This window comes from Neltuma alba, unplaced genomic scaffold (assembly GCF_004799145.2).
Source record: "Neltuma alba isolate B1F8T4 unplaced genomic scaffold, ASM479914v2 tig00003870_pilon, whole genome shotgun sequence".
NCBI classification, from domain to species: domain Eukaryota; kingdom Viridiplantae; phylum Streptophyta; class Magnoliopsida; order Fabales; family Fabaceae; genus Neltuma; species Neltuma alba.
Window position 1 is genome coordinate 15,079 of NW_021633461.1, and position 12,980 is coordinate 28,058.

Sequence of the window (12,980 nt, forward strand, 5' to 3'; positions counted from 1 at the left end):
TTTTTTATTAATTATCTAAACAACTTTTAATTTTTTTCAATTGACTTTTTAAAAATACCTATCCAAACATATCCCGACTGACAGCTAGAAATCAGTTTTGACCAATACAAATCCAAACATACTCTTAGAGATTATCGGATAAATTGTACTCTTAGATCTGAGTCGTGTGTGTGAAAGAGAGATAGACGAGGAATAAAAGAAAAACGCGTAAATATAATGAATGAAGTGGGCGGCCAAATGAGTTAATAATGTAATTGGCAGGGCATTAAAGAGGCTGGCAGGTTTCAAATTGTCTTGAAGAAGAGGAGAAGATGGATTTGGGTTTCGTTGTCAAAGAAAGAAACGCGTTTTTGATTGATTGAATTTGAGCGAATGAATGAAGAAGTGTGCATGAATGAATCACATATCTGTCACTTCGAAACCAACTCCAGTATCAGCAGCAGTAAAATCTAAACCATTTCAAATCAATCTTAATAATTTAGATTTAAAATTTTTAACTAATAATTTTTTAAAAAAACTTATAATTAAGAGAATATATTTATTTTAAATTATGTACTTATTAAAAAATATTTTTTTTAAAATAAAAATATTAAATATCAAATTTTGATTATTCATATTAAATTTAAATAGTTAAGTTTAATAAATCTCGTAGCACTTCATAATATTACGATGAGCATTAAAACTGTTCATGACTCCTCTTTTCTCTTTTCTTGTCTTCTTTTCATCTATAAAGTCAATAAATTAGTAATTGCAAGACGTGGCTGAGCCTTCCATGACGTGGCCTTCCATTATGCCCTGTCGGCGCCTCCCCTCTCTCTATCTCATCTCCTCCCTCCTCAACATTCTTCCCTTCCCTCATGTCAACATTATTCTTCTCCTTCGTATTCACATTTACTGTGGGATTGTTAATTTAAATGAATATTCATCGGCATTTAGATCATGCCAAAAAAAGTTTCTTAGAATATAGGAGCTTATGCCTCCTAATATGTTGTCATTACCCAGACATCGAATTTTTCGACTATTTCTCCTTCTCTTTTTGAGAGATGTATTTGTTGTGCACTAGAGTTATACCAGTCTAAGAGTCTCTTTGGGATAACGGTAAAAATCATTTATAAGTACGTTTCATGTAAATTGAGATAAAACTCTTCTCACATATTTATCTCATATTCTGTAAATCACGATTGAAAAGCTATTTATAAGTTATTCTAAATAGACACTAAATCTTCTGTGATGGGTTTTGATATTGTTTTAAGTTCTGATAGCCTCTTCAATATTATTTAGGTTTAAGCAGTATAAACTGTGTGTGTGATTGGAACGAATCCAAACTCAATACATTCTCTCTCTTATCCCTTCATTTTTCTTCACACACACACATGAAAAATGATGAAGATTTGGTTTGTTTATATTCTAAACTAAAGGCACTCACAAGATTGAACTAGTTTAGAAAATGCACGAGCTGGAAATTAATAATGAATAATTCATGACATCATACTTATGAGAGTCGGTTTCTAAATTTTGTTAAAATTGAGTGTGGGGGATATGATGTAATAAGACGATAATAATTATTTAATCGCACTTGTGAACAAAAATGATGATCCCAGAGGTGACCTAATTTTTATACAATCTCCTTTCCAACAGTTTCCATCACTTCCATATTATTAAAGAGGGTTTTTGGCACTAGTGGCTGCTGCTTGACTTTACCTTCAACAATTTCCCATGGTCCATTTCAACCACTTAGTATAACAAAAATTGGGGGAAAGAAAAGAAAAGAAAGACAACTCGCGAAGACAAAGAAGAAGTGGATCCACGCGTGATGAAATAATGAATCATTACTTTTTATTTGTTTTTTGTTTTTTTTAAACAGACTAAAAGTTGATGGAGACGGCTTACCCATGTTCTGCCTTTTAAGTGTACTGTGTTGCAGGTCATTTATATATCTGTCATGATTTGATTTATTTATAAACGAAAACAAAAAAAACTTAAGAAAAATTGTAAATAAAGACTCTCTAATATGTAAAATTATAATTGAGGATCCTGAATTTGAAAAACAGCAATTAAGGATTGGATCTTACTTTTGTAAATATGAAATATGGGTAAAATATCTGAAATGTCTCTTAGTCAAATTATGATTTGATCCGCTAAAGTGAACTTATCATTTCTCATAGTTAACTCGTCATTTGATATACTTTTAACTAAGTTGCTATTTGGTATACTAAAATTGTCATTTACTAAAGTGAAGTTGTCATTTTCTATAGTCAACTTGTTATTTGACTGATAGGAATTTCAGACATTACACCATGATTTCACATTTACAAAAATAGAATCGGGTTTTTATTTGTTATTTTTCAAATTAAAAGTCCCAAATCATAATTTTACATATTAGAAGGTCTTTATTTATAATTTTCTAAAAACTTATATCCTTTCAACCTAGGAAATAATTTAAACTCATAAATGATATATCTTTCAAAAACCAGATATTTATTAGTAATAACTTAAGAATCATGCAATGGATACTTCACACGCTTTCACTAATGAATGATAATTGTGTTACTAGTCAACTACAAAAATCAACTTTCCCTAAAGTTGCTTGGAAATATCGTTCAATAAGTCATCTGCACATAGTCAAAGCTTTCCCATTAATTTAGCTGTACACTTTAATTTGATCGAAATTAAATACTACTCCGATCCTTAATATATGACCTAATTATTGGTTGGTTTTAATCTTAAATATAAAATCTATTTATTTATCAATTTTCTCTAAATTACCCATATGGATACACCCTCAACCATAATCAAATAGAAGAGGAAGATGAGGTATTAAGAAAGATGATTATGGTATTTTAGGAAAAACATGTCACATTTCTTATAATTAACTAACATACCTAACTTTCTTAATCTAATCAAATTAGTTAAATGGGTCTTATATTAAAGATAAGAGGAGTATACTTTTCGTATCCTATTTATAAGTCATTTTCAATATATTTCATACAGACTAAAAAAATCTTAAATTTCATTAACTTTTATTTAAAATTCAACAACCTTTTAATTTTATCTCTATTTAATATACATTATACTTCATATAAACATAGTCAATACAATAATAAAGAAAAGTTAAAATTGTTTATCCACATAAAAAATTTCTCTCAATTCCTAAATTAGTTAAGTTAGTTATTTATAATAAATAAGTGTTTTTTTAAAATATCTTTGCTAATCATACGTATTAGCTAGAAACTATTATTTAATGAAACATTTAACATGTACAACTACTATAAGGATCATCTTAAAAAAATAGGTAGATAAAAAAATAAAATAAATTATAATCTTATATTTAAAACTAAATTGAATACCAAACTAACTTTTAAACCAAAAATCGAATGCGAAGACAAAAGGGCAATGGTAGTTGAGCAGGCTGTTAACATGCTCTCCTTGTGCTTAGCTCTTGTACTGTTGTTAAAAGCAGATCAGAATCCATAGTCATCGTCCCAACGCCGACTGATGATAACTTTTTTAACACGCATATTTTGTTTTTAATACTTTTTTTAAGGTAAAATAAAGGTAACTTTACAATGAGCCGGAGACTAATTCTTTTTGGATTTAGAGCTGTTAAAGAATAGGGGTGTGTTTGGATGAAACCAAACCGTGGTTTGAAAAAGTGATTCTGGAGAATAGATTCTGGAAAAAATAGATTCTGTGAAGAATAGATTTTGTAAAAAAGTGATTCTGAGAAGTGAGAGTGTTTGGATAGTTGTTATCAGAAGCACTTTTTATATATACAAATTACTAAAAAAAAAGACATAAGTTAATATGATAATTACAGAAAAAATAGATTTTATGATATATTTTAATTTGAAGAAATAAATTGTTAATAATATGTTTTTTACCAACATAATTAATAATACATAAGATAATATAATTAATAAATAATTAATGTCTATATATATTTTTAAATATAAGATTAAATATATTTATAAAAAAATATGTTTATAAAAAAAAATAACAAGATACATATCATATAGGCCCTCACACTCTTCCTTTTTTCTCCAAAAGCAAAAAATTTTGCTTTTTCCAAACCATGGTTTTGACTCAAAACCATGGTTTTGGTTTTTAGAGAGGCTGTTTGGATAGCATTTTCCCCAAACCATGGTTTGGGTCCCCAAACCATGGTTTGGGGTGCTATCCAAACAGAGCCTAGGTCTCCTAACAAATATTTTTTGAAATTTAAACCTGTGTTCTCCCTCTCATAGAGGTGAGAAGGCTACTACTTCAACCAATAGTTTATTGGTTATTTTAAATACATTTTAACTAGACAACCATGATTAAAAAAAAACTTATACATATTCTATGTTCTTTAATGGGGTCAATTTATAAGAGGTTTTTTGGTGTATTCTGGTGTATCATTCTTCTTCTTGGCACAACCTTGCTAAGAAAGAGATATAAACCCTATGATCCAGATTGGTATAACACATTAAAAATGAGAGGGTAAAAATTGAGATTGGAGTTAAAAAAAATATTAAAAAGTATTTAGTATGAATAATTTTTTGTTATACGGGATCAAACAATCTCATATAGGTGAGATTAGAAAATACCACATCCTCTTATGATATTGTCTAATCCTAATAGTATTTCTTAATTATATATAAATTTGTTTAATCCTAGATAACAAATAATTATTCATATTCAATAATCTTTTAACATATTTTTTAAATTTTAATCCCAATCCTTATTTTTAATTTTTAATATTTCGGACTGTATGTGTTTAGGGTTATAGCTAAAGCTTCTGCCTATAAAGGCTAAGGATTGTGTTGGAAGCAGCACTGAGCATACAATGAATCAACTTTTTTGCTGTCTCACCCTCTCAAAAGGCATCATCCTGACACCCACCTGAAGCTATGCTCCTCCCCACTTCCTAAATTAGCCCCCCTTTTTTAATTTATATCTATTTTTTAATCTTATTATTACATAAAAGGTAAGCAGCTTTTGTTCGGCACTCGCCCGATATTATTCTTCACCCTCCTTTATTAGTTCACCCGACCGACGTGATCTATCCCTTCATTTTTTACTATTCATTTCTTGCAAATTACTTCATCTAGGAATAAAGTTATTCATTTTAATAAGGCAGGTTTCTATGGGCTTTTAAAAATCCCCTAAAAAGCCAGTTCAACAGTCTAAAAGCTAATTTGAGTTAAAAAAAAAAAAAGTATGTCTAGATTGGCATAGGAAACAAAAGAATTTCTCTCAGAGGTAGACTTGAAATCTCATTTAAAACTTTTGAGAATTACAAAAGTTAAATGGGTATTCAAACAACCTTTTTTTAAGCAAAATTTATGATTGAATTTTATTTTAATCTTACATAATACAATTATAATAAAAGTTATTTTTATAAACGTTATTCCAAATAACCCCTCAACTAAGAAAGGTTGTGCGTGTTTGTGGGAAGTACATAAAATGGGTTTTTTTAAAAATGATTTTATGCGGACTTGATTTGAGTTAGTGGGTAATATTGAATATTGTATAATACTATTACTTTTATATAAGAAAATGAAGGAATATCGGATGAGAATGGAGGCAGAACAAGTAGATGACAAAGAAAGGACATGGCTTTTGATAAGTTTCTCGTCTTTTGGTAGAAATGCAGGCTTTTATAGCCCCATGCTTACCTGTTCCCCCTATGCCACTTTACATACACAAAAATATATATATGTATATGCTTTGCTAAATTAACAATTTAATCGGCTTATTTTATTTTGTTTTTTTTTTGTCGTTCACTTGACCTTTTTTGATTCTTCAAAGTTGATGAGTAAAAGTGGGACCCCATGGTTGCACGTCTCGCCATTGAAAGTGACTTTTTTTCTGATCAAAACTACTCCACAATCGACCACCCCTTTAACCAAAAAAAAAAAAAAAGCGAAAGAAACTTAATTCTAAAAAGTTTAACTTTTGCATGTGTAGTAGGTACGGCATGCTTGTCATCATTTTTATAATGTAATTTTGCATCTGCATGACATCATTATCATTATTATGGTAATTTTATATTTCGGGAGATAATTATGACCACTTTGATTATCTCGCAAGTTAGAAATCAAGCATCACGACCAACAACTCTTGCATGTGACAAGCAGCCACAATTGTGTATCTTCAGCTTCAAAGTTGCCTGCTTGTTTGGTTGCTTCTTTTCCAATTCAAACTTCATCTTATTATAACATTCCTATATATCACCCTAAAAAGGCAAAAGGCATATAATAATAATAATATTATAATAATAATAATTAAAGTGCAAAGCTATATATAGCAGAAGTTGATGATGCACATATGACGAGAGGAGGATATTGAGGGAAGGCGACAAGAGGGAAAGGAACATGCACAAACTTCCCTGCACTATCCAATCTTGATAGACTTGAATTAATTAAATTCAGTATTATCTCTGATCTCACCACCCACCAAGTTTTGGCCTTTTTTAATTCAAGAGAAATAAAAGTGCTCAGAAGATGGCATGCCAAAAACCGGAAGATTTTTTCTTTCTTAAAATGAGAATCTAATAAAACGATGCGTGTCAGAAAGGGGCAGCCTTCTAAAGCTGGCAAACTTGACCAAATATGTAGGTTTGGAGTTGGATTGGATGCCACGCAGGTTCATGTTGTCCCATCTTTCTTCAACGTTGGGATCTCTCTTCTTCTATCAATGAGGTTGGTTCTAACACACCAAAAAAAAAAGGTAGTTACTTGTAACACAACCAACCAAGATTCAAATCCCTAATATAAAAAATATTTATATTTAATATCTGATAGTATTTTAAATAGGATTGATTTCAATAGATTTTTTTTAATGTTTGATTGTTTGTCTTTTCATAAGAAGATGTCTATGTATGCTTATTAAAAATGGATTTTTTTTTTGGTCTTCATTAACCCTTTTAATATAAATTTGAACCAACTCTCTTGTCACTTACAGTGGCCACATTCTTTTTGTCTCAAGGCTCTCGAACTTACTCTTTTTTACAGTTGTTTTTGTCTTTTTGATTGATTACTCAATGCATATAAATATATATATAAATAAAATATGCTGACACAGTCAACATATTACTCCTCAGATCCTTCATGTAGAACATAATTATTAAATTAATTTTGGTTCTAAATGTAAATCCTATTTCCTTATTTATTAATTTTTTCTAAATTAATCTTAATGACACTTCCTCAACATGATCAAGTAGGAGAGGAAAGAGAATATTAACAAAGATGATTATGATGTTTAAAAAAACATATTATATTTTTTTATAATTAATTAATTTATCTAATTTTTTTTAATATAATCAAACTAGTTAAATATGTCTTACATTACGAGTTGGAGGAGTATTTTGTTTTTCTTGTTTTGTGGCTGCAAACACCTAATAAAAGCTTGGGCTTGGAGCCAAGCCCATACTGATGGGTGTTCAAGGAAGTGTGGCCTTATGAGCCCATTCAAGGCCCATATTTGTTAAATTGGGCCAATGAGGGTTACCAAACACATTTTGGGCATTTCATTTTTGAGAGGCATGATGTTCTATCTGGATCTAAGTCCAACAAGCTAGATATGCTTTAGCATTTTAGATACAAAGGCGGGCCGAGGGATGAGGATGACCGGTGATGTGAGGTACAAATAAATACTGAAAGTTTTTGGGGAAAAAAAGAACTTAGAAGTTTGAAAAAGGTTTTAAATAATGAAATAAATACTGGTTTAAAACACTTAATTAAAATATTATAATCTAATATATTCCTCCAATCCTTAATATAAGACCTGTTTAACTAATTTGATTAGATTAAGAAAGTTAGGTAAGTTATTTAATTATAAGAAACGTGACACATTTTTCTTAAAACACTATAATCATCTTTCTTAATACTTCATCTCCTCTTTTACTTGATTATGACTAAGGGAGTATTTATAGAGGTAATTTAGAAAAAATTAATAAATATAGAAATCGATCTTATATTTAGGATCAAAACCAACTCAATAATTGGATCCTATATTGAGGACTGGAAGAGTAGTAAAATATACTGCAAAAAAAAAAATTATTTCATTAATGGTTGCAAAGATTAAAAATAAAACTAAATATATCGAGTAGTGTTGGGCCAAAAAAAAAATATTGACAATAATATCTCAGATTTGACTAACACTACAAAATGAGTATTGAGGGAAAAACACAATTTAACACCAAAAAAGTTACATCTTAAATCATAAGCAAGCTTTGCATATTCATTCCATGTTTCTATTAACCAGAATTAACATGATTTTACAATTATATATATATATATTGTCAAAATGCGTTATTTGTTTTCTATGCGTAATATATAATTACATATATTATGACGATCGTTGTATTATTCAATTATCATTTTCTTTTCTTGGAGAGGACGGATTCGTGATACAGGATTACAGGGCATCCACAGGCCAAGAGAAGCGAGCTTCGAGATAAAAATGGTGATAACGGTCGGAGAAGCTTCTCTTTCTCCCCTCTGTTACAGTCGTCTCCACTGCAAAAACTCTTATAGATTCAGAAGTTGCTTCGCCCGAGCTAGTATCTCTATCCAGAGAAGACCCAACAACACTCACTCGTGGAATCCTGGGCACCTCTCAACCAGGTAGGTGCACTGTGCCCATACGTCCCTCTCCTTCCCCTCAGGAGTAATCATTTCAGCTTTACCAATAAGGTTTTTGAAATGTGTATCAGTCATTTAACTAACTGTGTAACTGATTCATAAAGCTGGTGAGGGAAGATTCCATTCCACTGGACCAGTTCCCCCCCCCCCCCCCTTTTTTGGGTTCTTAGTGTTTCTTTATACGCCGAAATTGAGCTTGAGTGTATTCATCTTGTTAAATTGGATGGATCTCTGGAAGAGACCGGTTTGTAAAGGGTGACTGAGTTTCCAACTGTGCATAATTGAGCGGTTGGTATCAAGCATAACTGGAATTTAGCTCTCACACGAAGTAACAATTTAGCAAAAGGTGTACAGCGGCTGAGCATGTGCTAGTTTGCATTTCCAATCGAACAGGTCTAATTCAGTGTGGTAGAGTGAACCAATATAAGCTGGAGATATATTTCAGAAGCTAATATGATTTTTCAATGTGTTCAGCTGAGTATTAGTGAAATATGGCTAATGTGTAGTAAGGGAGACACTACCTTCATTACTCTGGTCGGAGGTCTGGTGTTAATATGGATAACAACCATAAAATTCCTTTTGGCATTTTTTTATTAACTGTAGCTATTTTAACGCAATTTTGTTGACTCTAATTTTATGCAGCAATGACGCAGCAAATTTTGATCCCTTGGGTATTAACTCGGATTTATCTTCTGGTCTGAATTCTTCTTGGGAAAATTTGGTGTGCCTGTTTTCACAAACGTTTCAGAGTTCTTCGAGTACTGAAAAGGGAAAACCTAACTCTTCCAGAGGTGTAGCAGGTTTCTTTCTTGACTTTAATCATTGAGTAGGTTGCATTTGTGTTCAAGCTTACATCTTTTAGCTAGTAATTAGCACAATTTGTCATTGGCAGCTGCAATAGAGGATAGTTCAATTGATTTTGGGGACTTCTTCAGAGGTCCATTACCAGGAAAATTTCTCAAGCTTTTAGGACTTCTTGCTTTGTCTAGGCTCGGTGTATACATACCACTGGGTGGGGTTAATAGGGATGCTTTTGTTGGCAATTTGGACCAGAACAGTTTATTGAGCACTCTGGACTCTTTTTCTGGTGGAGGTATTGGCAGACTTGGGGTATGCTCCCTTGGCATTGTCCCCTTCATTAACGCCCAAATCGTGTTTCAACTTCTTGCACAAGTATATCCCAAGCTGCAAGATCTTCAAAAAAGAGAAGGTGAGGCAGGAAGAAAGAAAGTTCTTCAGTACACACGATATGCCTCAGTTGGATTCGCTGTTGTACAGGTCAGGAACTTATAGTATAAAATTGTATGCCAATTTTGGACCTTTATTTCATTATAAATAAATAACCGACTGCTTTCCTACTAAAATTCCTTAGTATATAAAAAATGTAAGTGGGACATTTATGATCATCCAAAGGAAAATTATCAGGACTATACTTGAGAGAATGACTCTTGATTTCTACTAATCATGACATGACTAAAACAGCAGGTGCACAAAGGATAATTTGAATTTGTAACTAGGATAAAATAGCACAGTGAAAAGTAAGAAGATACACTGAGGATCTTTTTTTCCCCCATTTGATCGTTCAGCCTTTATAGTTGTCCCCTTATATGCCAGGGTGAATCTGGTAGTATAAGGAGATAATTGTTTTGTCAGTGCCATATTTAGCCTAGCTTTCTTGTCCTGATATGCTTCCCTTTATTTTCTTTACAGGCAATCGGTCAAGTACTATACCTACGTCCTTATGTCAATGACTTCAGTGCACAGTGGGTTCTATCTTCTGTTGTCTTATTGACTCTTGGATCTGTATTTACAACATATATTGGTGAGCGAATTTCGGACCTAAAACTTGGGAATGGCACATCGCTTTTGATATTCACAAACATTATCTCCTACTTGCCTGCCTCGTTTGGAAGGACATTTGTACAAGCATTTAATGATGCTAACTACGTTGGACTCATCACCTTGATTGTGTCCTTCTTTTTGTTGGTTCTTGGTATTGTTTATGTTCAGGTAAATATCAGTTATATTGTTAGATGTTAAGTACTTCAAGGCAGTAAATAAATTTTTGCAATTGATTTCAAACATGGCTTTTCAGGAAGCAGAGAGAAAGATTCCTCTTAACTATGCTTCAAGATACACAAGCAGAAGCAGAGGACTTGATAAATCTGCTTACCTACCCTTTAAGGTTTTCCTCTTTCGCCAACTTCTTTTATCGAGTCCCATGACTAATTATCTAATTATATATCATCTAATATATTTGGTTATTCATGAAACTTGTTCCTTGTAATCATTTATGCTTCAAACTATAAACCTTTTGCCCATAAAGAGCTAAGCTCACTAATTTAGATTGTCTTGTTTGTGCCTTTTTGATTGTCAGGTAAATAGTTCTGGAGTGATGCCGATCATATTTTCTACGTCATCATTAGCCCTTCCTGGTACTTTGGCACGTTTCACTGGCATAAATGCTCTGAAGAAAGCTGCACTGGCTTTGAATCCTGGGGGTATGTGGTGCTTTTATTTTTTTGCTGTCGCCATTATACAGAACTGGGATTTAGTGCATTATCAAGCAGAGATTACACACACACACACACACTAATTAGGATGCATAGACATAGCAAGGCCTTGGCCTTGCTGTTGGCATCAAAGATGTAATTAAAGTCCTATCAAGTTCTGTTGCCCTAATATTTGACTGGATATTAATTTGCAGGTTCCTTCTATCTGCCAATGAACATCCTTTTAATAGGATTCTTCAACTATTATTACACTTTCCTACAACTGGACCCTGATGATTTGAGTGAACAATTGAAACGTCAAGGTGCATCAATTCCACTTGTCCGACCAGGAAGAACTACAGCCATCTTTATCAAAACAGTAACTTTCTGCCTTATCTGGTTTCACTTTCCATTATAACTATACTGATAGATCTCTCTGCTTTACTTAAATTATTTTGAAAGAAATGCGCCGTAGCATGCCAAGAAGCTTTAAGTTTGTACTGGTTACTGTTGATGCAAACTGGTCAGATTTTGTGTTTAAACTAAACTGATATAAAAGATTGCCTGCTAATAACATCTCATTAGCCAAAAACTCTATACAATCCTATCCTACATATGATTCCCGTATTTCCGTTTAACTAGCCTCAACCCCCTTCTAAACACATGGAATGTAGAAAAAATAACTTATCACAATAATTAATAATAAAGGTACTTCCATTCTACTTTTATAATGATGATTGTAGTCATATCACTATGAAAATCAAAGTTGAAACTATCACTGATCAAAGTTCTTGCATTTGTCCTAGCTGGCAACTGTTAACTTTATAGCTGCTTTTTTATGAATAACGAATGAGCATTCTGCCCTTGAATCTAAACAGAGGAGTGAATCAGAATAACAACCTTCTACTAATAAATGCTTGGCTTGGGGAACTAAGAATGTCATCAGGAAACAAATTCATGTATACTTTAATCATATCGCTGGTTCTGTGAAAAATTAGCTCAAGCACCTATGCGTCCGCCATATTCCTTGCAGCATAATACTTCAATGCCTCAGAAGATAATGTTCTGACGTTTATGAACTGGCTAAGTTTTGACTTGAAACGCTAATGTTAACGAAACTCTGTTAGATTCATTTTGCCTTTTTTTGGGTGAACATCGTTTTACCGTCTTTTAATATATGTTTTGGAACAGGTTCTTAGTCGAATATCAGTTCTCGGTTCAACATTTCTGGCGATTTTAGCTGCCGGACCAGCTGTTGTTGAGCAGGTTACGCACCTGACTGCATTCAGGGGATTTGCTGGAACATCTATTCTTATTCTTGTTGGTTGTGCGACAGACACAGCAAGAAAAGTTGAAGCAGAGATTATATCCCAGAAGTACAAGAACATAGAATTCTATGACTTCGACAAGTATTGACCAAGAAAAAAGAATTGTTGTTACTGAAAACACGGAGGTACGACACATGAATTTGCAAAAAGATATGCTCTTTGATTTAGGCTTGTAAATAATGCTGTAGAGCAGGCATGCGTCATCTTTTTCATACTTTTTTTCTTGGTAACTTTGGTTCCTTTTCAATTTACAACAATGGTAACCAGAAAGGTAAAAAGAACATCTTCTCCGGAGATTGATCATAAAATCGATCATGTTGCACATCCTTTTTGCATTAATAACCACCAACATAAAGCATAAAATCTTATGTAGATGATGTTAGAATTCGTTGCTTATGGCCAGACTGACCTAACGATCCTTGACGAGATCGTTGCATTGTGAGGAATTGGAGAGCTATCATTCGATTATTATTATTTGAAAAATTTTTATTCCTTTTTTATTCTTACTAATATTATTAATTATTAATAACATA

At 32.3% G+C, this 12,980-nt stretch overlaps 1 protein-coding gene across 1 annotated transcript; it reads left to right on the top strand.

Moving 5' to 3' along the window:
• Positions 1 to 8,389: 8,389 nt before the first annotated feature.
• LOC114742747 (preprotein translocase subunit SECY, chloroplastic-like) lies at positions 8,390 to 12,728 on the top strand. The gene is made up of 8 exons (XM_028930965.1): positions 8,390 to 8,609; positions 9,270 to 9,427; positions 9,520 to 9,905; positions 10,338 to 10,637; positions 10,723 to 10,812; positions 11,005 to 11,128; positions 11,335 to 11,498; positions 12,311 to 12,728. The coding sequence occupies exons 1-8, from the start codon at positions 8,446 to 8,448 to the stop codon at positions 12,533 to 12,535; spliced, it is 1,611 nt and encodes a 536-aa protein (XP_028786798.1). The 5' UTR covers positions 8,390 to 8,445; the 3' UTR covers positions 12,536 to 12,728.
• Positions 12,729 to 12,980: the final 252 nt, after the last annotated feature.

What these genes read in the sequence shown, in the direction of transcription:
- LOC114742747 (XM_028930965.1), top strand. Translation starts at nt 8,446, where the DNA reads ATGGTGATAACGGTCGGAGAAGCTTCTCTTTCTCCCCTCTGTTACAGT. An exon ending in CTCTTCCAGAGGTGTAGCAG is followed by an intron (nt 9,428 to 9,519) that starts GTTTCTTTCTTG and finishes TGTCATTGGCAG; the next exon opens with CTGCAATAGAGGATAGTTCA. An exon ending in CTGCTTACCTACCCTTTAAG is followed by an intron (nt 10,813 to 11,004) that starts GTTTTCCTCTTT and finishes TTTGATTGTCAG; the next exon opens with GTAAATAGTTCTGGAGTGAT.